The sequence below is a fragment of the Python bivittatus genome, unplaced genomic scaffold (genome assembly GCF_059951505.1).
Source record: "Python bivittatus isolate LINGU-HERP-01145 unplaced genomic scaffold, Pbiv_v1 ctg000700_np1212, whole genome shotgun sequence".
Classification (NCBI taxonomy): Eukaryota; Metazoa; Chordata; class Lepidosauria; order Squamata; family Pythonidae; genus Python; species Python bivittatus.
Genome location: NW_028277098.1, coordinates 89,247,086 through 89,271,517, shown reverse-complemented (window position 1 = coordinate 89,271,517; position 24,432 = coordinate 89,247,086). Strand labels below are relative to the sequence as shown.

The 24,432-nt window shown below is 39.9% G+C and overlaps 1 protein-coding gene and 1 long non-coding RNA gene across 3 annotated transcripts; one reads left to right on the top strand and one right to left on the bottom strand.

Moving 5' to 3' along the window:
* Positions 1-385: 385 nt before the first annotated feature.
* Positions 386-11,591, bottom strand: PFDN4 (prefoldin subunit 4). 2 transcript variants are annotated; one of them, XM_007430685.3, is made up of 4 exons: positions 11,357-11,591; positions 4,368-4,475; positions 3,270-3,410; positions 386-532 (listed from the first exon to the last, which is right to left on the bottom strand). In XM_007430685.3, exons 1-4 carry the CDS (start codon positions 11,378-11,380, stop codon positions 401-403), a joined length of 405 nt encoding a protein of 134 aa, XP_007430747.1. In that variant the 5' UTR covers positions 11,381-11,591; the 3' UTR covers positions 386-400. The 2 variants fall into 2 exon arrangements, with proteins under 2 accessions (XP_007430747.1, XP_088009579.1); XM_088153453.1 differs by lacking the exon at positions 11,357-11,591 and adding an exon at positions 11,146-11,299 and having other exon boundaries at positions 4,368-4,471.
* On the top strand, positions 11,156-24,432 carry LOC112540938 (uncharacterized). The gene is made up of 7 exons (XR_003084972.2): positions 11,156-11,292; positions 12,704-12,802; positions 12,983-13,025; positions 16,497-16,570; positions 17,325-17,413; positions 22,266-22,333; positions 23,689-24,432. It is a non-coding gene; the product is annotated as an uncharacterized LOC112540938 (long non-coding RNA).

Below are 24,432 nucleotides of genomic sequence, written 5' to 3'. Positions count from 1 at the left end.
CATTTTGGATGATAATTTCTACTGAATATTAAACTGATTTCTAACTTGTGCTTGTTCTTGAAGTATTTTGTACTAACATTAAAAATGTGGTTTTTAATATATATATATATATATATATATATATATATATATATATATAATAGACACAAAAAGAGAATGTATTGCCATGACCTTTATTATTTTTTTCAGTAAACCTTTAAGCACCCACCTTTAATAACATGCCAGAGAATTTGGACAAGTTTGTTTAAACGTATAAATAAACCTAAGTATGTAAAATAAAGAGTTCTTTCATTAAATACATGAAACAAAAATGTAATTTAAAGAAAGCGGGGTTTCTCAAAAAATGACTATAAAGCAAAAATAATCAATACAAAAACATCCAATACTATGTCTATTCTGTTTAATTATCATCTGCCTCAAGATTTATATTGTTGCCAAACTTAGCATAAAGCTGGACTTTAAGATCTGATAATACTCTCTGGATGGATTCCACTTGTGATTCCAAAGTTCCAATTTCTTCCTGTAAGTTTTTCTGGCAAAAGAAAGAAAAGGAAAAATGTAAGTAATGATTTCAAGCAAACATTTTCCCCTTCAAAAAAAGGATTTACATTCATCTGTTGCAGCAAAATCAACAAAGATTCTGTGTCACCTTAAAGACTAGCACTTTTATTATAAACTTTCATGAATTTCATGAGATGTGAAGCATTATCCTGATATTTTTAAAAATTCTTTAAGAGACAACTTTCCTGATGCAATTATTATATCAGACTATCAATAGCTAACAAATTGTTACATCATCATCTATAGAATGGCTGTGTAACATTGCAAGATAATGCCTTCTGAGTAGGAATTCTGCAATATTTGAAGCGTTCCTACATTCATTATATTGTAAGTATAATAATATTGTAAGTTTCACTGACAATTCCTTGCACAAATCAGAGATACAGAACAATGAAAATGAAACTGCAATAATGCACTGCTCATGTATAATCTTTAATGCAGTCACATTTGGAATTCTAGCATACAGGCCACTTCTGAACAGTGTATGTGCACGAAGAGGTTAGTAAATCTAATCTGATGCTGACATGATTATTAGCCTCTTGCTTTTGCAACTGTGTGAAATCTACCTACATATCTGCAAATGGAACATGGAGATCCATATAGACTTACAGTCTCATTGTCATGGACAAAAAGGAAGGCAGAGGACAACCCTACAGCTCTAATCCAAAATCATATTGGCAGTTTGTTGCCAAATGAAACTATTTTGGAGAAATAACTTTCTGAAGTGTGAGAATCCTAGTGTACAGACTATCTCAGAAAGGATATTGATGACTGCAGTTCAGATAATGAACTGCTTTTTGAAAAAATCCAAGCTGAAGAAAACGCACAAAATTATGAAGTCTTCAAGATAGGATCTCAACAATATTTCATATGACTATGCAGTGAAGGTAAAGAACAGATATAATGGACTAGCTCTGATAAAGCAAATGATGAAGAACTCTGGACTGAAATTTGTGATATCACTGAGCTGCAGCCATTAAAATACTCTGCTTTGTAAAAAGCAAAGGAAGGCAAAATGAAAAGCAAAAACTAAATGTCAAAAGCAACAGAGGAAACTTTATCCAGCTAAGTACTGCTTTCCAGGAAAGAGATAAGGAGTTACATCTAAATACCTGGATATCCTTGGGATGGTGTATTGAAGTAAAATCTGTCTGCCGATGCAAACAAACTAAACATGCTGAGGTTCCTTCCTATTGGGAGTTGACAGGAGGGCCTCCAGAAGCAGATATTCTCTGGGGAGGCTCTCCTCAAATAGAACAATTGCTCCCAAGGCAAGAAGGAAACTTTCCCTTCTTGTCTTCCCAAAACTTGTAAAGACGTGGCAATTTTGGAAGGCTTCCTAGAGCTAGAGGCATGACTCTGCTGCCTAAATGAGATACCACACCATAAAAATTGTACTGTTGATTGATGTACAAAGCAAGATCTACTGAAGAAAGGAGATATTAAAGAAGAGACAGTACAATTATACAGAACCATACAAAAAAGGCCTCCCAAATCACATATTAAGGTACTATCACCAAGATAGAGTCAGATGTTTTGGAAAGTGATTTAATGGGCCCTAGAAAATACCGTCAAGGACAAAGCTGCAGGGCTTGATGAAATGCCACTGAACTGTTTAAACCTTGCAAAATGATGTTATTATAGTGCTGCTTGTTTGTAAGCAGCAATGGCCAAAGGACTGAAAAAGATTAATCAGTGATAATGAATGCTTATGCTACTGAATGGTTTCGCTTATCTCACATGATGCTGAGACAATGCTTAAGATTTTGTAATCCAAACTTCAAAAATACATGAAACTATCAGAGGAACAAACTGGTTTCCAAATGGGAAGGGTACTCAAGATCACACGGTAAACATCCAATGAATAATGGAAAATGCAGCAGAATTCCAAAATAACATTATTTTTTTTTGCTTTGTTAATCACACTAAGGCTTCTGACTAGGAAGACTACAAGTTATGGACAGCTCTTAAAAATATGAGTGTATCAGACCAGCTTATCCACATACTGAAAAAATGTTTCACCCAACATGAAGGTTTTATGTATATATTATTGATTTTTACTATGTGTGTTTTAATGTTACTCTAGTGTGGATGCTTTATCTGAACAACACTATATGCATGAATTTGTATGAGGACCAGGAAGCAACAGTTACAATGGAACATGGAGCCACTAATAGGTTCAAAACTGGAAAAGAAGTGCTCCAATGTTAAATACTGTCACACCATGTATTCAACTTATATGCTGAACCCTATTTTGACAAATGCTGGACTAGAAGAAACAGAAGATGGTGTTAACATTGCCAGGAAAATAAAACATACAGCTATGCTGATGATACCATGTTAGTGGCTGGAAAGAAGGAAGTCTTCATGAATCTCTTGTTGACGATGAAAAATGTGAGTGCAAAAACCAATCTTATGCTCAATATTAGAGACATCACACTGATGACAAAGATATACATTGCTAAGTCATGGCGTTCCTAGCTGTGAAAGTTAGCAATCAGAAAGGCTGAATGACACCAACAAAAAATCAATGTCTTCGAACTATGATGCTGAGAAATTGTTGGGAGCAAGAAAAACAAGTAATTCATTGCTAGATACAATAGAGGAAAGAAGACTACCTGGGAAAATATTTGCCAGTTTTTTCCCCATCTGTTCTCACTGCAATGCCATAGAAGGACCACAGAAATAGCACAAGGAACAGAACTGACCTTTGCATCCTCCAACATCTCTTCTGTTTCATCTTGGGGGTGGCTAATGAAGACATCTCCAATTTGATATGGTATCAGTAATGAATCATCGTCAAGCACCATGATGTCATCACAAGCATCTTGCAAGTTCTGAAGCTGTTTCTGCATTCAAGAAACCAATTATTTTCCCACCTGTTTAACCATCAACACGATATGCAGTGATTCAACTTAGGATAAACCATTGGAAGTGCATGCACATTTTTTTTTTTTATTTTAAACTGGCTGTGACCATCTATGAAACAGCTTTGGGACAATTCAAAAGAACAGAACCAACTAGCCCTACTGGTTGCCTTTCAACAATGAAAAAGGTAAATTTAAGTGATTAAAATACAGTGATAGATTTTAGTGGCAAATGAACTATCAATTTGATTCTACAAGGTGAGCTAATTTAAAGTGATTTTGAAGTGATCAATCTCATTAATCAATTCGGTGACTTGATTGAATTGCTTTTGAATTGAACCTTCACACAGTTTTAAAAGGTTTGACAAAGTCCTTACTTAGATTTAAAACGCTCTCTTAACTGAATGGGCTTGTGGTTGGCCCATCCTTAAAAAGCTATATGTGCTAAAAGAGACTTAGAGGATGATAGCTAGAATAGTCAAAGAGTTTGGAATGTCTCTCCTGCAAGGGAAAACTAAAATATGGTCATATTTAATTTTGTGAAAAAATGAGTTACAATCTTGAGGTTCTAATTAATTAATTACATTTGTACACCGCTTGACTCCCAGCGACTCCTAAAACTTTAGTGGCCAATTTTAAGCAAATCAAACTTCTGGTAATACAATTTGCCAAAAGGAAAAAAGTATGCCAGTAATATTATAATCTGGTAGAAGAAATATTTCTGCAGCAAACTTCTTCCAACTCTACTAAGTCAGTGAAAGAAACCTGTGCTTTTACTATCTGTACCACTACCAATTCTCCTGAATACCACTGGCATACAAATGAATCAAAGCATAAGGCTCTGGATTGCAGCAACCAGATTTTTGCCAATTAACTTTACAACAAAGTTTGTTTATTTATTTATTTGATGTGATTTGGGTACTGCCAGATTCCAGTTACCTTCTTATCCTCTATTTCTTCTTTTAGTTCTGTAATTCTACTGGTGTTTCTAGCAAACTTGTTGATTTTCTGCTGATCTTCAAAAGTAACGTTAACATCTTCTGCTGCCTATACAAAAACAAAAGCTCCACAAATATATTGCATGCAAACAATAATCTGCTTTTTTCAGTTAAATTAAGGTACATCATACACACCATTATTTCAGCTTGTGAGAGAATAACGAGGTTATTTTCCAAGACAGGAAGCGATCACATACTCAGTAGGGACAAGATGATGACAGAATGAAAGTATAACATTGACAGACAAGGAGTACAGGGAGAGTACAAGGAAAATTTCTTAGGATATTTGCATACACAATTGTAACCATAGGAAACACCTGAGATCATAAACCAAACAAGTCATAGTGACCTGATTCACATATAACATTATGCTAGGGCATATTTAGTGATGGTTTGTTCAACAAACCAAAACAGCTACGTCTGCACTTAATACTAAATACAATGGATAATGTCACATATGACACTACAATAAAAGATAAGCAAACCCCATTATGGCTTAATGTTATCATGCTGTAGTTGAACTATGTCAATATTTTAAATTGGTGTGGTGTGGGAACAGAGGGGAGAGACTTATGAATAAATAGGAGAACAGTATGTCCCATAAAAATAAAAAATACACAAAAATCAACTCTAACAGAAAAATAATCACAGGATTAGTCAGCAACTTAAAGAAAAAAACCTGCACAGGTATAGGAGGTGAATATGTGGTACGTGTAAAAAAGATAAGTCAGCAGTGTGATGCAGCTCCAAAAAATAAGTAATTAATGCAATTTTAGGCTGTAGCAAGAGAAATATAATTTCTAGGTCATGAAAGGGAATAATTCTGTTTTGGCCAGATTCCATTTCATATATCATGTCCAGTTCTGGCACCACATCTTAAAGATACAGTCAGACAGAAAACAAGTTCCAAGAAGAGCAATGAGGATGATCTAAAGCCTGGAAATGAACTCCTATGAAAAAGAGATTAAATGATCTCTTTTCTTTGAGAAGAAAAGTCTAAATGGGGAAGATTACCTCTCTAAGACCACTACCAAGATCATCAAGACTACATCTCTAAGACAAGCTGAAAAAAGGAAAACAAAACTCCAAACCAAACTGCTCAATCTAAATCCCAGAAGCAAAAAGGCACCTGAACCCAGATGGGTAGTCAACATTTCCAGCCACCCACTATCCACTACAGAACACGATATCCTCCAGGAAGGTCTCTACTATAACACAGACAGTGCTAATCATTTAAAATTCTTTGCAGCCTTGGAAGCAACATTTAAAACCACAGGATTAGACACAGAGATCCAAGAGAACATAAGGCAGACAATCATACCCCAGACCAGAAGAACACAAAAGCAGAACCAACTCAAAGCAGAGGACAGAGCAGCCCTCAAAAACCTAAAGAAGGACCAAACCATCACCATCCTCCCAGCAGAAAAAGGCCGAACCACAGCTATCATGGACAGAACACAATAAATACAGAAAGCCACAGAATCACTGGAGGACAAAGAAACCTACATCCCAGTAATCACTAGCCCAATACAGAAACTGGACAACGAGATCAAGAGAACCCTCAACCCTAATGAAGAAAGGTCAAATCACAAAAGAACAGTGGTGGATGAAAAGCAGTGGACTCATCCTCACACGCTTCTATGGACACCCAAAAATACACAAGCCCAACATACCTCTTCATCCAACTGTATCATTACCAGGGAACCCAACTTACAATATAGCCAAAGAACTTACAAAAAAGCATGGACATCTCACAGAGGAGGGCAAATATTCTATCAATTCCCCACTACAGTGCCTCCAGAAAATCAAAGACCTAAAAATAACAGAAGATGAAATTATAGTTTCATTGGATGTCACAGCACTGTTCACATCCATAGATCCAGAACTAGAAAAAAAAAAAAAAAAATCCATGGCAGCAGTACTACACATGCCCGACCTAGCCAAATGCACTAAGATTGAAATACCCAGAATCGTGGATCTCATCAACTTCTGACACACTACCTACTTTCAGTGTGATGGATAGATATACCAACAAATCAGAGGAACACACTCTCAGGACTCACAGCACAGACCATAATGCTGCATCTAGAAACTATACCACTCCCATACATACAACAAAATGGATCCGGTATGTAGATACCTTCATCATAATAAAAAAGGAACAACTAGAGAAGACACATGAAACAATCAACAACATCTTCAAAGGAATACAATTCACAAGGAAAGAAGTAAACAACACCACACTACCCTTCCTGGATATCCTCATCAGCAGAGGAAATGACAGCAAATTAGAAACACAAGTCTGTCAAAAAACAACCCACACTAACCAAGTGCTCCATTCCCGAAGTAAAAACCCAACTTCTCACAAGAGGAGCTGTGCTGAATAATAAGCACAAATGCACTGCAGCAACCCAGAACAGCAGAAAAAGGAAACAGACTGCCTATACAACATCCTCCAACAAAATGGATATCCATGCAATTTTATCAAAAAGTGCTTGATAACTCAACCCACTACAGAACAAGCTATGAAAAGGATAATACTACCGTACATCAAAAACACCTCAGAAACAACCAACAGACTATTGCAACCACACAGCATCACCACAGCACACAAACCAATTAAAGTCCTCCAAAATATCTTAAGTAAACCAAAAGACCCAGTAGCCCAAGAAGAAAAAACAGGAGTCATCTGCAACATACAGTGTAAGGACTGTAACAGCCACTATGTAGGACAGACAGGCAGAAGACTAGCAGAGCACATCCATGAACACCAACTAGCAGTCAGAAGACACAATGAAAACTCCTTAATCTCACAACACATGGACAGACTCAACCACAGTTTCATCTGGGAAACTGTCAGCATCCTTGACCAAGCTAAATCCAAAAATGCTAGGGAATTCCTGGAAGCTTAGCATTCAGACAAATCAGCCATCAATAGACACCACTCCATTCAAAAGAGGCAACAAAAAGCTAGGAAGGAAACAAAAAAGACCAGAACACATCCTCTCTAGCAGCCAACACCCAGATAAGCAGGGATTAATACCAGACAAATAATCAAGCAGAAAACAATATCCTAATCCAGGAACTACCAAGGAGAAAACTACACCCCCACCAACACTGGCAGGGCAAGCTACTGAATATAAACAGGGAGCAAATCCCACACTCACTAACACTGATGATGTTACCTAGTCAGGTAGTAAAATGTCTACAAGCAAACAGCCAAGCTCAGAGAGCAGCAAGGACTCCACAAAATATTCTACTGCTTAGAAAAAGAAAGCAGTCAAATGACAAGGGTAGAAGAACAGGATAAAGATGGAAGAATGAATCGTTCTCTCACCCAACCATTTGGAGCCCAGAAAAATAATCCCAGGATTACCATCAGTGCTAGTCTGATAATATAATGTAGATTTCTCCCCTTTTGGACTACAAAGATTGTTTTATATACTATGCTAGCTGGGTGGTAAAGAAGTTAATGCACTGCCATTTGGTGTTTGCTCAGTTTGGACTGAAACTGCCCTTGAATATTGATTAAAAAGTTTTATGAAATTATTTAGTTTTATTGAAAAATCAGTTTTTTCCCCATAAAATTAAGCAAATAACCAAACAATTAGGAGAGGACTATCTGAAAACTTTGCTGGACCCCACGATAGTGGACAATTTCTGTCCAGTATCCAACCTCCCCTTTTTGGGGAACGTGATTGAGAAGGTGGTTGTGCAGCAGCTTCAGATGACCTTGGATGAAGCAGATTGTCTGGATCCTTTTCAGTCAGGGTTCAGACCTGGGTATGGTACAGGAACAGCATTGGTCGCACTTTTGGATGATCTCTGGCATGGGCGGGATGGTGGCTGTACATCCATCCTTGCTTTACTTGACCTCTCGGCAGTTTCAATACCACTGACCATGGTATCCTTCTGGACCAACTCAGAGAATTGGGGGTGAGCAGCACAGTATTGTGCTGGTTCACCTCCTTCCTCCAGGGTCAGTTCCAGTCGGTTGTGAGGGGAGGAGAGATCCCACCCCTGTCCCCTGCTATGTGGGGTGACACAGGGGTTAGTGCTCTCCCCTCTCCTATTTAACATCTACATGAGACCGCTGGGTGAGCTCATCTGTTGCCATGGGGTGAGGTATCATCAGTATGCTGATGATACTCAATTGTACATTTCCGCCCCTGGCGACTTAAGCGATGCTGGGGGCGTCCTATCTTGGTGTCTGGAGGCTGTGAGGATCTGGATGGGGAACAACAGGCTTCAACTGTACCCTGGCAGGACTGGATGGGGTCACACTGCCCCAAACAGACCCTCTGAGCAATCTGGGGATCCTCCTGAACTCACGGCTCCTGCTCAGAGAGCAGGTGGCAGTCATGGCTAGGAGGGCCTTTGCACAACTTCGTATTGTGCGTCAGTTGCACCCATTCTTAGGCCAGAGGGACCTACTCACGGTCATTCATGCCCTGGTCACCTCCCACTTAGACTACTGCAATGCGCTGTACATGGGGCTGCCCTTAAAGAGTATCTGGAAACTTCAGCTGGTGCAAAATGCAGAGGTATGAGCAGTTATGTGTGTTTCTAGTAGAACACACGTTACATCTATGCTTTACGAGCTGCACTGGTTACCAGTTTGTTTCCAGGTCCAATTCAAGGTGCTGGTGTTGACCTTTCAAGCCCTTCGTGCCATGGGTCTGGGCTATCTGAGGGACCGCCTCTCCCCGATTTCATCTGCCCATCTTACCAGATCTAGCAGAGAGGGCATGTTACAGTTTCCATTGCCTAGGGAGCTACATCTGGCAGACCCCAAGCGGTGGGCCTTTTCTGCTGTGGCACCTGAGCTCTGGAATCCTCTCCCCCTTGAGGTGAGGTTGGCCTCATCATTGTTGAGCTTCCGGAGGTCCCTTAAAGACTTGGTTATGGCAGCAGGCCTGGGGACCCCAGGGGACGGGGGAATTAGTGAGGTAGCTCCCTTATTTTTAACATCTTTTTATTCTCTCGGTTTTATTTTGCTTTATATATTTTTAATGTATTGATTGTTTTTAGCTTTGTTGCATGCCACCCAGAGTCGCTTGTGGTGAGATGGGCAGCTATAAAAATTGGTTTAATAAATAAATAAAATATTCTCTTTTATGCCTTTGATCTTTAAAGCAAGATTCTACCTTCTGCCCCTAAACTCACAGAGTATTTTAATTTTAATAAATTTTAATTATTTTTATTATTTATAACCTTTTAGCTACAAAGTAAAATGATAACTTATGTCTGGACAACCCAGCATAAGTCGTCATTATGCTTGATCATATATCTTTTAAAAAGTAATGTGTTTGTAATACAATCATAACTTATTCTTAAAACCAGATTAATAAAATATATTCAGCCAACACAGAGGCTGTTTTGAAGTATGTTCAAATCCAAAGCAGGGATAAATAAATAGAAAATATACAAAACAGGGAAGACTTTCTAAGCATGAAACACCAGAGCTCCCTTTATTCCTATAGCAGCAACAGCAGCACATATATAAAAGAAAAAAAAATCCAAATAAACAAACTAATATTGGGCCAACAAGAGGGTAAAGTCTCCTAAGTTGAGGCTCAGCTTGAGGAAGCGTTAGCCAATGAACTCAATTCCTGGTGACTTCTTGTACATACTCCAAGAGGATTTTTTTAGGGAGTAATTTGTGATTGTTTTATTCTAGGATCTTGTAGGTTTTTTACCTTCCGGTCTAGTTTATAGCTATGAGAGTTCTTTGTCTTCCAACCAAATATTAACCAGGTCTGGTGGGATGGGGGCGAGGCAGAGACACACAAGCCCTGTCCTATTTATTGATTTTTATCCCACCTTTATTTTTTTATCAACTCAAGGCGACATACATGCTCCCTCTTCCTATTTTCCCAACAACAACCGTATGAGGTGGGTTGGGCTGAGAGAGTGTGACTGACTCAAAGTTACCCAGCCAGCTTTCATGCCTAAGGCAGTACTAGAACTCAGTCTCCCAGTTTTCAGCGCAGCAACTCAACTACTAACCCAAAGGGGCTTTCATTTCTATGAGTTATAACAGTGCATATACACTCCAAAGGGGCAGGGCTCGCACCCAACACTGCAATGAGCCCACCAAAAACCCTGACCACGTTCCCCAATGCTTGACTTCCAAGTGCAGACAAGATCAGCCTGGGGGAGGAATGCTGTAGCCCACAGAAGTCTATGCCATAACCTAAGACTTTTATATTAGAAAAGATGGAGACTGCACGCATTCCAAAACTAAAGTAAAATAAAGCCTCTTTTCAGTTGAGCTGGACTCCTCGCCACTTCTCAGACAATCTATCTGCTTGGGACCAGTCAGGAAACAGTTTTCCATGTCTTTTTTCTGGGAAACTTTTCCAACCTCCCAGCCTAGGACTTCCTTGTGGTCTCCTCTCCATGCACTCCCTGACCCGGCTGAGACAGGTTCAGCCAGCAGCCAGGATCACGTGGTGCTTCAGATGCTGATGCCCTACAACTCCCAGCAGCCCCACGCAGCCTGAGCTGCACAGCGCTCTCTGGAGGCGCGAGCGGGACGTACAAGTTCCCCGCCCCCCGAAGGAGGCCCCACCTCCGCCCTGCCCAACGCAGCCCCTTCCAAACGCGGAGGGCGCCAGGTTGGGAAGTGAAGCTGCTTTCTCCGGCGCCACGCTCGCCTCCCGCCGCTCCAGGGCAAAACATTGAGCTCCCCCCTTCCCCTTAACAGCCCTTTCAACGCGCCTCCATCTCGGGCAGGTCACGCCGCTTATGGCCTCCGCCCGTCCAGGCCCAAGGCCTCCCCTCCGGGCGCTCTCCGGCCTCCTCCCGTTCCTCAGCTCCAACTGAGGAAAACGCCAGCGAAAGCATCGCCGGAGGGGGGGAAGGTAACCCAGTAGAACAGCCGCCACTCCGCCCTGAGTTCGCTGTCCCGCCCGGCCCGGCCCTCACCGCTTTCTTCATGGTGGCCGCCATGTTGTGGACTGAACCACCTACTCTTCCTCGGCGGGGAACTTGCCCATTTACTCTTGGCTGAGGCTCCTCCCCTGCTTTCTCTTCTGCGCCTGTTCGACCGGGTCGCAGTGAAAGGAAGCGGCTTCAGGGTTTAGTGTGAGGAAAGAGGCATCTTCGAGGACGGTCGGCAGTCAGCTTCCCCCATTTCAGTGGTGGTTGGTATGCCCCAAAAGAGGAAAGGAGGAGGAGGCTGTCGACCGACGGTAGCGGGAGGTGGGAAGCTTCTTTGGCCAGCTGTGATGCCGGCAAGAACCGGCAGATGGCGCAGCGGCCCTGTCAATGATGTGGAGGTTGGGAGAGGAGAAAGGAAAAAAAATTGCATTTTGCAAGATAGATTAAAGGAAAACTCTTTTTCCAGTCAAGTGCAACACACGGGCACATCCCTGCAGCTGCCTTGGAAGAACTTGTCATTTGTTTTATCGAGTCTTTCGGTAGGCCAGCGCATCCGGGCTGCAAAACTCTGGTAGCAAATAGTGCAGATGTCTGGGTTGCCATCTGGGGCTCTGCTGGAGTTTTGCAGCCCAGGGATGGTAGACCCATTCTGGAATGTTTTTCTGGCTTTCCAGTCTAGGCCCCAACCCAGTTTTCCTCGTGGTCTCCCTTGGAAGTGTAAACCAGATGTGACCCTGCTTAGCTTTTTCAGATCAGCCACACATTCAGTTAAGACCATGATCAGATTTTTGTTGTTGGCCAATTGCTGAACTACAGCAAAAGACAAAGTGATGGAAGTTGTTATTGTCTTACAAGTAAGCCACCATTCTTTAAGATGGGGGGGGGATGATCTCCCCTTTTCTCATATTATTTTAATTTTAAAGGGGGGGGAACTGTTTTCATATAGTTATGGCCACAGATTCTTTCCTTGAGACCTAAGTAAAATATGGCATTTGTCTCAATGATGAACATTGATTTATGAGTTGCCCATAGGGGAAAAAAAATCACAGTTCCTTTTGAGAATATTATTGGAGAAAATGTTGTTTTGCAACATGTCCTCCCCACTATTTTTTATTTCCCCCCCTAAGTATTGGCTTTAATTAAGGCAATGTGGGAGAATTATTTTTATATGGAGGGCTCTTCCAGTCATTAGGGCCCCATTAGTCATTGGGAATGGGCAACATAAAAATAAAGTAAAATAAAGCGATTTCTAGTGTCAGGATTGTTGCACAGATTTGTTTTCTGTATTAGAGTGTAATGATAATAATTTTAAACTTCCTGGACTTGACACCACTAATTTTGCAAAACGCTTGGAAGGGTATATATTTTACAGGATACCTCTATGACTCTTAGGTCCTTGGCTAACACCTGAATCATAGGAGTCAACACCCAATCAATTAGACTGTGATATACATTTGAATGAATAGAATAATCGGAATATAAAATCAAGTGGTAAGTTTGAGAAGGCTATCTTCAAAACATAAGCACACAGGTGGGTTATTAATGACTTGTCAGCACATAATGACCTATTAATCACCAGGGGGAAGTAGTATATAAATAATTAAGGATGCACTCTGTGTTTGTCTAAAAGTCTGCTAATTTCAGATTACTTCCTTCTGTTTTTCTTCCCAGGTGCAAACATGCAAAAAAGAACATGTTTCTGGACTCTCCTCTGGTAGGATGCAATTAGCTAGATGATAATTTTTGCCTATTCCTGTAATATACATGGTTTCCTGTAAATGAATCTTCTTTCCCTTCCAATTATAAAACCTGCTTCATTAATCATTGCTCGGATCACTTTACCATACTCAGGAACACACACATATGCACACAGAGTGCTTCAACCACCCACCATTTCCTTCTAACTTAGGGTTTCAAAATCCTCAAGTGTTTATAAACTTAGATATGGTATCTGGTCTCTGTATATTTTAATAACTGAAGCTGAAATATGGACATGGGCATCTGTGGGGGTCATTGGGGACAAAGGGCAAAATAAATATAACAAAGCAAGCTTTGTCTGTTTTGTAGATGCGCCATGATGATGCACACTTATACAAACACAGGAGGAGTTTGCATCATGTTGGGATGCTTGTTTCCTCATTTTGATGAAACTCAGGTTCTGTGGATGCCTCTGTATGTGAACCCATTATTAACTGCTAGTATGTTGCTAACATAGAAGATAGTCTGATAAAACCTTAGTTGGTTCAAGCAATAACTCCAGAGACATTTGTTTGAATGCAATTAGGGCCTTCTGCCTCATGGCATCCTAAGTACAAAATAGCCTTGCAGAGTGACCAACCTTCTGCTATTGTTGCCTTTTAAATAATAACAACAACAACAACAAGGATAATAAGGAGAAGAATTCAAACACCATTTAAAGGCCATTTGGCTGATGTGATACAAGCATGTTTTAATGGCTTTCCTCTACCGCGCCCTCATCTCAGCCAGGACAATACCTAACTGACTTTGGGCTCAGAAGCTAAACAGGCTGGGATGTGGTGGGTCCTTGGAGGAAAGACCATCAAAAAAATCCCAGGGCTGTACAACTTACATTAGATAAATTTGGGGGGGGGGGATCTTGGAAGAAGATGGGCACTTCCATATTGTTGCCCCAAATTCTTCCATTTCCACCACTACTTCTCAACCTAATTTCTTTAATTGCAACTATTTTTAGTATAATAATACAAACCACGACAAAATCTATTGGGAGGAAGAAAGGAAGCATAATTTTTTTATTTAAAAAATAATGTTATTTTGCAGTAATAATACTTCTCCTTGTTACAAAAGCTGGACCGGCTGGGTCACTGTTTCTGTTCAGGACAACTGGCTGCAAGGAGGTAATGTGAAAGAAGTAATTGATTTTTGAGCAAACTTTGGCTTAGCATTTCTAGTTTGGCGGCATTTATGGAAATGCAAGGCAGTGACATGAAACAGCAACCAGTAGTCAGCTTCCTCCCCATCTTTTCCATGTCTCTTTTATTTATAAATAAAATGCCAAGCCTGGAAAATTAAGGGGAAAACAAGAATTGCACTGAACAGGGGCCAAGTGTGTCCCCTTTAAGCTATACCTGCATATGTAATGCCACACTAATGGGTCCCAGGGGAAGGTCTGCAAGGGAACAGCAAGCAGCTGATTGATTGGAGAGCTAGGCCAGTTTGGAGTGTTTATTGGTGGCTTTTGGCCCAAGGATGATGAAATCTGTTGCACAACAGCACTAGTGGTAGATGGCCTAAGGAACATCATCCTCATTTTTTCCAGGAGAAAACTCCCAAGTGGTGTAGTGGTTATATTGTAGATGGGCCAAGGAATTCTGAGGGCCAGACTAAACATGACATCTGTTGCCTGAGTGTGGTTATTGTACATACGTGTATTCTGTATGGGTGTTATTATACAACCGAAGCTAAGGGAAAGTCCAAGTAACTGCCCTTCAAATGCAGCTAAGAGCACTAGAGAAGTCATTTTTATCCAGAGGATGGTGAAAAGAGAAATAATTTAGCTGCACGTAAATTATGTCCATGGCCCCCAAAAGCCCACCTGGGCTCATATTAGTTGAACCGTAGTGCTGAAGCCCACCCCCGAGACACATGCAGCCGCGCACACGCCTGCCTCAGCAAGCTTCTGGATACGGCAGTCACTCTGATGGAGAATCTACCTTGGCTTGGTCTTTTATTTATAAATAAAAGAGGCATGGAAAATATGGGGAGGAAGCCCATGGTTACTGCTGCTGAGAAAGGAAAAGGGGTAGATTCACTAGGAAAGGCAAAAGATGAATGAAAATTGACCGAAATGAGGTGACGGGAAGTGGTAACTAGACAGGGAAGGAAGGAAAACACAGAAGCCATGTTCACATATTACAAAAACTCGCAAGATGAACAAGCCCTGTTAAGGACAGGCTTATTTCACACTGATGTTCAAAGATGGCTACAGCAGTAAGGTCTGAGCCTCTTCCATCACACAAGCATGGACAGGACAGTGTTACCTTTCTCCAGTACTGTTCTGTAACAGCTGTGCAGGGGCTGTTTTGTCTGTAGTTTAAGAAGGAGTGTGTAGGCATCCTCTCAGTAGGTGGCAACCTCTAGCCAACTCTGTCTGGCCTAAGCAGGGTGAACCCGGTTAGTACTTGAATGGGAAAGTTTCAAAAAATCCCATGATTTCAGGCTAAAATGGGAGGGTTTTTTTAAAAAAAAATTGTATTGCAATTTTAAAAAAATAGAGAGAAAACAATATAGGGAAACAAAAGAGATTAATATATGTACATCCCAACAAATGAATTAGTTTTAATTATAATACCAGAACAAAAAGAAAATAAGCCAGAAAAGGAAAATCTCTAAATAATTAATGACAAAATTCATTTAAATTACCTATTTAATATGTCATGTGTTCCTATAATAACAATATAGTAGGTTACACATAAAAATGTGTGTGTTCTTACAAAATAATCAGAAATCTGTGCCAAAGGAAAACATATTGTCATTTTTTGATTAGTAGAAAAAAACAGCCTTTTCAGAAATGAGTAAGTTACACATTTCTTGAATCCAGTCTTTGATATCCAGGGTAATAGTACTTTTCCAGTTACTGAATATAATTCTCTTGGCTATTCCAGAACAAGGCTGTGGCAGACCACGTCTGCCCCAAGGAAACCAGCTGGACATGAAGTCACTGAGTTGAGATTGACTTGAAGCTTGAGAGCCCTCTCCTCCATAAAGAGTTTGCATATTTAAAGATTGATGCCAAGGGCATTTTCCAACCCAGGCACTCAAATGTCTTCCCTAAGCTAGCCTTAGATCAGTTGTCCTTAACCTGGATCCCTCCAGATGGACTGTGATTGGAACTCCCAGGATACCCAGCCAGCCTGTGGCCTGGACATATAGGGGTTCTAATTCCAACTCACCTGGAAGATGTCTGATTCATACAGGCTGCTTTGGGGATGTTGCTATTGTTGCTCTTTTTAGAAAAAAAAAGAAAAGCTTCTGGAAGTATTCCAGTTCTCTCTTCAGATTCCCCAGCCTTGGGGCTTTTGTCTGAGTTGCTTTCCCTTCTCAAAGGGATTCTGTAGGTGAGGTTTTCCTGCCGGAGCTCCAGCAGTTTTAACATGAATAAGCATTATAATATCTAGATATTTTGTTGTTGTTGTTTCTTTTCCAGGTGGTGGATGTGGCAGGGGCAGCTCTGAAATCTGACAGTCTTTCTTCCACATGCACAGAGGAGATTTGCATTAGGTATACAGTATATTGCTGAGCCTTGTGTGTCAGCTTCTTTGGCTTATTTTTCTTCCCTGCCATTTAAAAGTGAAAGCTGTGTCCTTGGAGGATCAGATGAACTCACTGAACTCAGTGGCCTTTCCACAAGGAAACAGCTTATCACTTTGAAACTGAATAGCTTTCTAGCTTGCTTTTCTTTTTCTTTTTCTTTTTCTTTTTCTTTTTCTTTTCCTTTTCCTTTTCCTTTTCCTTTTCCTTTTCCTTTTCCTTTTCCTTCCTTTCCTTTCCTTTCCTTTCCTTTCTTTTTCCTTTCTCTTTCCTCTTCTTTCCTCTTCTTTTCTCTTCTTTCTTTGAACAATGTCATTCTTTTACAACAATATGAACTTCCTAATTGGAATGCCATAAAAGCTGTTTTACCACTTTAAAAGCGCTGGTACAACTATAGTTCAAGGTTGGTTTTGCTCATTTCTTCTTCCCCCTAAATGGGTCCTAAAAATAATCCTGGAATGTTGGTTCAAATATTACACCTGTCAGGAACATTCCGTAAAAAGATGTGTTTGGTTTAAGGTGGTCCAGACATGTTATGTGTATGCCTAGGGGTATTCTGAATCACGGTTTGCCCTTTGAATCCATATTTCTGCACAAGCCTAATAAGAAGTAAAATAAGATAGTGTGACCTGTGTGGGTCTTTGGTGTGCCTTGTAAACTTGTTCTTGAACTGTCATGTTCACTCCCCCAGCATTAATTAAAAGTTTGTCTCGTCTCTCTGCAGACTTATGCCTCTTTCTGTCAGAGGTGGGGAACTTGCGGCCCTCCAGATGTTGCCAAACTACAGCTCCTAACAACCCCCTGCCAGCAATGGTTAGCAATTGGGGATGCTGGGAACTATTATTGGAAAATAATACGAATTATTATTATTATTATTATTATTATTATTATTATTTAATTATTATTATTATTATTATTATTCCATGGAAGTACACTCATTGGAGAGAAGAGATTGTATCCTTGCAAATATTTCTTATATCTTCTAACTGGAGGCTTAGCCACCTAACAAGAATATCTGGGAACTATTATTGGAAAATAATACGAATAATAATAATTATTATTATTATTTAATTATTATTATTATTATTATTCCATGGAAGTACACTCATTGGAGAGAAGAGATTGTATCCTTGCAAATATTTCTTATATCTTCTAACTGGAGGCTTAGCCACCTAACAAGATAAGTGTTGGGCAATAATCTCCCTTGGTATTACATGCCCTCAGGAGTTTAAAGCCATTCCTGAGGAAAAAAAACTATAACCAGGAAGAAAACAAAAAGCAGCAGCAAGATGCAAGTCAGAGAGTTTATCCAAAGAGTCTCCCTGGCCGCCTTGCATCTAATCTTTAACATCAGTGCACAAAAGTGACTATACCCGAGCTAGTGCTTAGGGCACTGAGTTCAATGAGCTATATGGCCCAAGAGATTTGGGTTAAATGACCTTGCAGAGAGATGGAGCGATAGTTCAGCTTTTGTGTATCTTGTATGTGTGTGTATGTGTTTGAGAAAGAGGACTTAGGAAATGAAAGCCCTTATTCAAGTAAGGAGAAGGGGAAATGCAAGAAGATGGACTGTTACATGCTGCACCCTTATGAGCCAACACACCCTGGCAGAAAATGTGGAACTGAGTAACAGAAAACCATGATAACAAAGGGGTAGAGATCTAACCACACAGAGAATATTTGGTGCTTGGTTTCACATCCTTTAGGAGACAGAGTAAGCCAGTAAGGCTATAGGAATATTTTAAGTTTGTGGCAACCATGGATTCTAATATGCAGTGCAGTTTGGTCAGGGGTGAAAAACAGCAAATGGAGAGGGGATAACTCAGTTGGATTGTCACCTGGCATCAGCTATTTCTTGAAAATGAGGGAAGAGAAGAAGGCTGCTCTCACCATCACTTGGCACAGTTCAGCAGAGGGCCATTTCATGGGCTCAGCTGGCAGCTGGCAATTTCTGCTCCTCAGACTGTTTCCATTCCAGCTGGTTGTTAGAAAACTTTTATAAAAACTCAAGCCTGAAACTGCTATATTCCTCCTTCCTGCCTTTACTTTCTATGTATGTCTTTTTAAAAATAATTAGAAGTTTTGTCAGAAAACTGAGGTAGTTGTTCTTTTGCTCTGTCAAATCATGACATTATGGATAAAAGCTCTCCATGCCATCCTATCTTTCACCACATGACGTAATCCTTACAGGTGCATGTCCTTGATTCATGTGCTGTTGTCCTTTTCTCCTTCTGTCTCTTTGTCTAGTGTTGTCATCTTTTTCATAGATGCATCAGCCCTCATGATATATCCAAAGTATGATCATTTTTGTTGCATGATCCTTGCTTCCAGTGAGCATTCTAGCTTCAGTTCTTCTATAATTGAACAATTGGCTCTCTTGGCTGTCCAAATAATGAAGCAATCTTCTTCAGTACCATAACTCAAAGGAGTCCATCTTTTTCCTCTTGCTCTTATGCCATCCATCCATCCCTCGCATCTTGTACATCATTACAGGGAATATCACTGAAGGGACGATTCTGACTTTTGTCTTTGTTTATCTTAATGAGTTTGTCTAGGCTCTTGATGCCTTTTTGCCCACCTTTTTGCACACCCACCATCTTTATCAATTCTTGAGGCTGAAAAATGGTAACTGTCAACTACTATCATCTCATTGTTTATCATAAAACTAGAAGAAAATGAGGTAACAACAATGATGATAATAATGATGATGATGTTCCAGACCTAGTAGAATTTTATCTATTCTTTTTTAAAATAAACTCTTCAATTATTGGTCATGCCCATCCCAAATACTGTCGCTGTGCAAGTCAAGTCCCTTCTGCTGTGTGATATGGGAAGCAGTGATCAGACATTCTGGCAAAGATCTCATTGGACAAACTATCCTCCTCCTACAGTTATTCAGCCCTTGATAGCAGTGATTACTGGGAAACCACAGCTTTTAAGAATTGGCATACTTTTCTCATGTCCTGAAAGCAAGATGATGAGTCTCATCATGGTTTCAAGCTAGACCATTATGATACCAACTTCATTTTATGTGTTATGCTATCTAGAATCCTTTTACTCTGATTTGAAGACTTTCCTTTAATAAAGTGGTTCCCAACCTGTATGAGATCATTGCTGATTCACAGGGGTGCTACATGTGGTCTTTAATGCTGGCACCCATATAGGTGTGCGTGTTCTAGATAGATGGATGGACGGACAGACAGACATCTCAGGAGACTGACAATTCTTGCAAGATGTTCACATACTTGAAATTTCATGATATTTTGGCATTTTTGTCCAATGTCTTATAGGATTTCAAGTGAGAACACCAACATCTCCTGAGATTTGTTAATCTTCTGAAATGTTGACTATTTCATGTCATTTTATTTACCTTTAATTGACTGTAAAATTGAGCTCTACCAAATACCATTGGGGGCTTATATGTACCATGGTGCCAACAGACTATTGGCTCATATGCTGGTCCTCCAAAGCTTTCAATGATGACATTGTGAACCATATAAAGGAAACATGTGCAAAGTGCTACTTCAATGGGTCTTGAATCTTTGTAGTTAGCTAGAGTGCAGAGAAACAAATGCTGCATCTACCAGTTCAGACATACTTCTGTTCTCAGTTCTTCCCTTCTAGGTAGAGCTCACCTGTTGCCAGGATTGATCCCTGGTTCAAATTACACCTTAAGTGTGACAAGCAGACCTGAACTTGAGGGATGCACTGGTGTCCCATGGATGTAAGAGGACAGAAACTGGCTGACATTCACCCTCCTTCTCTTCCATAGGCCAATCTTCTGTATTCACTTGAGTTAATGTTGAAAAATGACATCCAGTCACATCTCTGGGACATTTTCCAGCATAAATGTTGCCCTGGAGCTCTAAGTTCAGCGGTATCTCCAAAGGCAAGCAATTATTACTAGCTTATCATCTGTTTTATCACTGGCCTATCTTTCCCAACAGCAGCAATTATCCACACAGAATGGCAATCCCATCCTGCTAGCTTGTATTGTAAAAAGATCAGCAATGTAACCTCTGTCACCATGCTTTATTTAGAGGCCTGAGGGGAGCAGCACGTATTCCATCCCAAACTACTCTTCCACTTTTTCCAGAATGCAGAGGACAGCACTGGATCAACTGTCTCATCACTTGCTGTGTACCATTCAGTACATGTCAGAAGCTATAGAGAGAAGAGCCCCCCTCCCCAAAAAAACCCTCCCACCTTGACTCATTATCTTTATTCCTAATTTGTCCTCTTGGGAATCCTTCCAGTTGACCTCAGTCACTTGCTTAGCTCTAAAAAAGTCTGGCAAACCATTCACATTTTTGTCAGTTCAGAAGTACGTCAAAACTAATATGGCATGAATCACAAGAGTCTCAGTTGACAATTCCTACCGCTCCAGACTTTGGCATTGCTTCGGGTTTTTGTGTAACCTTCTTTCAACAAACTCATTCAAGAGACTTGTATGATGGGTACAAATGCAAATTGCTGATAACCCAACTGAAAGGTTCTAGCTGTTTGTTTTATCAAAGTCCCCTGCTTCCTAGACTGAAAGTGCCTGCTATCTTTTTAAATTGGACCAGATTTTGTGGTCTGACAAAGAAAATGTAGCTTGCTAACCGCATATAATTTGTTCCATTAAGATTTGAATACTGACAGGCTTCCTGAAGTGAGATCTTTCGAGCTATTTAGGCTAATTCTGGAAATACACCTGTGGAAATGAGATTTTGCTAAACAGACTTTTTTTTAACCTATTCTCAGATTTCAGTAACAGTATGAGCCCCCTAAATCCATTCAGTGCTAACTAAGAGGAGGATCAAGGATAATGATTTTCATTATGATCATTTAAGAAAATGTACTTTAAAATCAGCAGAAACAGAGACTGGAAATACCTCCTATTGGCTGGGCTGATCATGATATCATTCTTCTTCCTTCTCCACCACATTAGTTATGCATAATTGTATTCCAGCATAAATTATAAGGTATGCTAGACAGTCACACTGTGCTTCATCAAAGGGCTTTGCATATTTCACAATCTCAACTAATACTTAAAACAGCAGAAAGAGGCTTTTGTATGTATATTTTTTATGTACGTATGTGCAAAAGTTTCTTCTGGCTACTTTCAAGGTTGCGGAGGAGGGCTCAGTGGTATAACAAAGCAAAGTGATGGCTTTGTCTTGCTTTATTTTACTTTTTTTGATTGAGCAACATCCTTAATAGATTGTCAGAACACTGTGGATATAATATGTCTTTTCTCTAGCAAAGCATCTGAAGTGCCCCATGAAATTATAGGTTAATTTTCTCAGGGGTATGTTTGAGCTGGAGACCAGAACACTTTGGTTTGAAGCACAAATTGCTTATAGACAGTGCTGGTGATAAAAACAGACTTAAAGAGGGGAGGGAATAAATCCCTCCTTATAAATTTACACAGATTTGACTATACTTGTGATTGGATGCAACAGCAAGGTAATTGATTGGATACAGACAATAGCAAGCATTTGATTGGATATATATCACATCATGTATATATCACTGAATTCAATGAGGCAATTAGAGTGTAATTATGTGGTAATGGAACAAGACTACAAAGACAAATTAGAAAGTGTTTTGAAAGAACAAAGAGGTGGTTATTCTATGAACATAGTTTCTTCTAGGGAGTTACTTTCTTTTGCTTTTCCAGAGCTCTGCTCGGCTCCCAGGATCCTTCTCAGCCTTTCAGCATTCCTTGGCCTTCTAAATGTTTTATAGGTGAGCTGAGAGCTTTAGTTCCCTTGGGAAAGAGTATTCGAGTTAGGGGCTTAATCCCCCCCCCCAAAAAAAGTCTCCTTCAAGAAACTGATTAGCAAACTAGTTAAGCATGAGCCACACTGCATAACCATAAGGCGGATCCACCATGGGCTTTAAAAAAGTACTGAGAGTTTACCAACAATTCCTCTTTAAACTGAAGTATCATCTGCAGTCCTATAAGGATCAATCCTGTGCCTAACAACCCTTCACCATTGTTGTTAATGGACTTGATGAAGTTCCAGGGGGAATGCTAATCAAATTGGCAGATGGCATAGAACTGAGTGGAATAGCTAATACTGTAAAAGACAGGAACAAATTCACAACAATCTTGATATCTTGGAGATGTGGGTTGAAAATAACGTAATAAATTAATAGAGACCATACAACATGGCCTCTATTAGGGAAAATGAATCAAATTCAGCATTATGAGATGGGATATCTGCCTTTGTAATAGTATTGTGAAAAGAATATTTAGAATTGTTGGCCAATACAACTCAATAGTGTGATATAACTGTTAAAAAGGTAATCAGCCTTAGGTTGTTTCAATAGAAACATAGATTCCAACTCAAGGAAGAAATAGTGAGCTTCCATAGCTAAGGGTGGATTTGGGCCTGCTTCTCTCTTGACCTATTCCAGCAGCTTGTCTATATGATACTGGCTCTCAGTTGTTAAAGATGTATATTTCTCTGCCTGGCACAGTACAAGGCTTGGGTGTTGTGTCTACCAAATGGCTTGGAATCCGAACAAATTCTAAAGAAGAATCAGTGTTTGTACTTGCGTGAAGTACAAATTGCACCTATAAAAAACTGGAGCTTTTTTTAATTGCCTCAACTGGAAAAACTAAAGGAATAATTTAACTTTAACTAAATGGATCTCCAAGAGCCCAGAGGTTAACTTATTTCTCCTCTTCCCTCCAGCTTTCCTTTAGAATGAGTTGAAGGAAATATTTTCATTCCTCCATTTTTCAGGCTTAGCCAACCTGATGCTCTCCAGAAGAACAGCATTGTAATTCAGATAACACCCAGCAAACATGGTCTGTGCATCCTAGAAAATGTAGTCCACCACATCTGGAGGGCACCAAGTTGGGGAAGGTTATTCTGGAAAGTTCACTTTGCCCTGTTGTGAATGCCAGTTGAGCTAAGAGCATTTCTAAAGTTAATTCTGGAACTACATGTCAGGCTGACCTTTCGGTATGATTTAAGTTCCCAGAAGATGGAGACCTTGCCTATATTCTTCCAAGACCTGTGTTTATAGAAGGAAGGATTAAAAATTGTTCTTACATGGTATGATAATCCATGTATTTTGTATAATCCTAGATGGCCTTGAGAAACTGATCACCTCTGCATTCTTCCAGTGAATTTCACCTCTTGTTTATTTCCATGAATCTTGGGTTGTAGAATAAATATCATCAATCACTACAAATCATTTGGCATCTTGAAACACTTTCTTCAGTAGGGCACTTTCCTTATACGTATGTTAGATTGTGGTGCTAAATTCCTAGCTGCATGTGCTAGAATGATGCCAGATTGAGACAGACTTTGACTTTAGGGGAGACAAAGATAGAATTGGATACAAAATTTAGCAGAGATGATTGACCTATTCAGATTCTTTCCTTGAAGATTGAGGCATTTATATAAAGGGGTATTGTGGTTGTTTTTACAAAGAGCTGATAAAACCTACCTTTGCATTGCAAATACATGTTAGCTATACTGCATGTAAGTTAGTAGTTTGGGCCTCTCTTGTTTGTTTATTGATAAAGGCTTTACAACTCCCTGTTGCAATCTTTATCACTGAAATGGGCTTCTGTCTAAGCTCTTATTTAGTCTGTGGGAGGGAGGGGGGATATTGCAAAATGTATTCTACTCTTTTCACATGCTGCTCCTCCTCAGTGATTTCCCCAGCATGTTAATTGCTGCTTAAACTAAAGTCCTTTCTAAGGAAAAGCTTTGATCATTTTATTTGTTACACTAATACTCACCTTTACTCTAAGAAATTCAACATGCAAACCCTGTAAAGTATCTTAAAATAGATTATGTGGCTGGGTCAAAATCAGTTCCTGA

What these genes read in the sequence shown, in the direction of transcription:
- PFDN4 (XM_088153453.1), bottom strand. Translation starts at nt 11,275, where the DNA reads ATGCTTTCGCTGGCGTTTTCCTCAGTTGGAGCTGAGGAACGGGAGGAG. An exon ending in CCTGCCCGAGATGGAGGCGC is followed by an intron (nt 4,472 to 11,145) that starts GTTGAAAGGGCT and finishes TTGTATAGGCAG; the next exon opens with CAGAAGATGTTAACGTTACT. An exon ending in AGATGTTGGAGGATGCAAAG is followed by an intron (nt 533 to 3,269) that starts GTCAGTTCTGTT and finishes TTCTTTTGCCAG; the next exon opens with AAAAACTTACAGGAAGAAAT.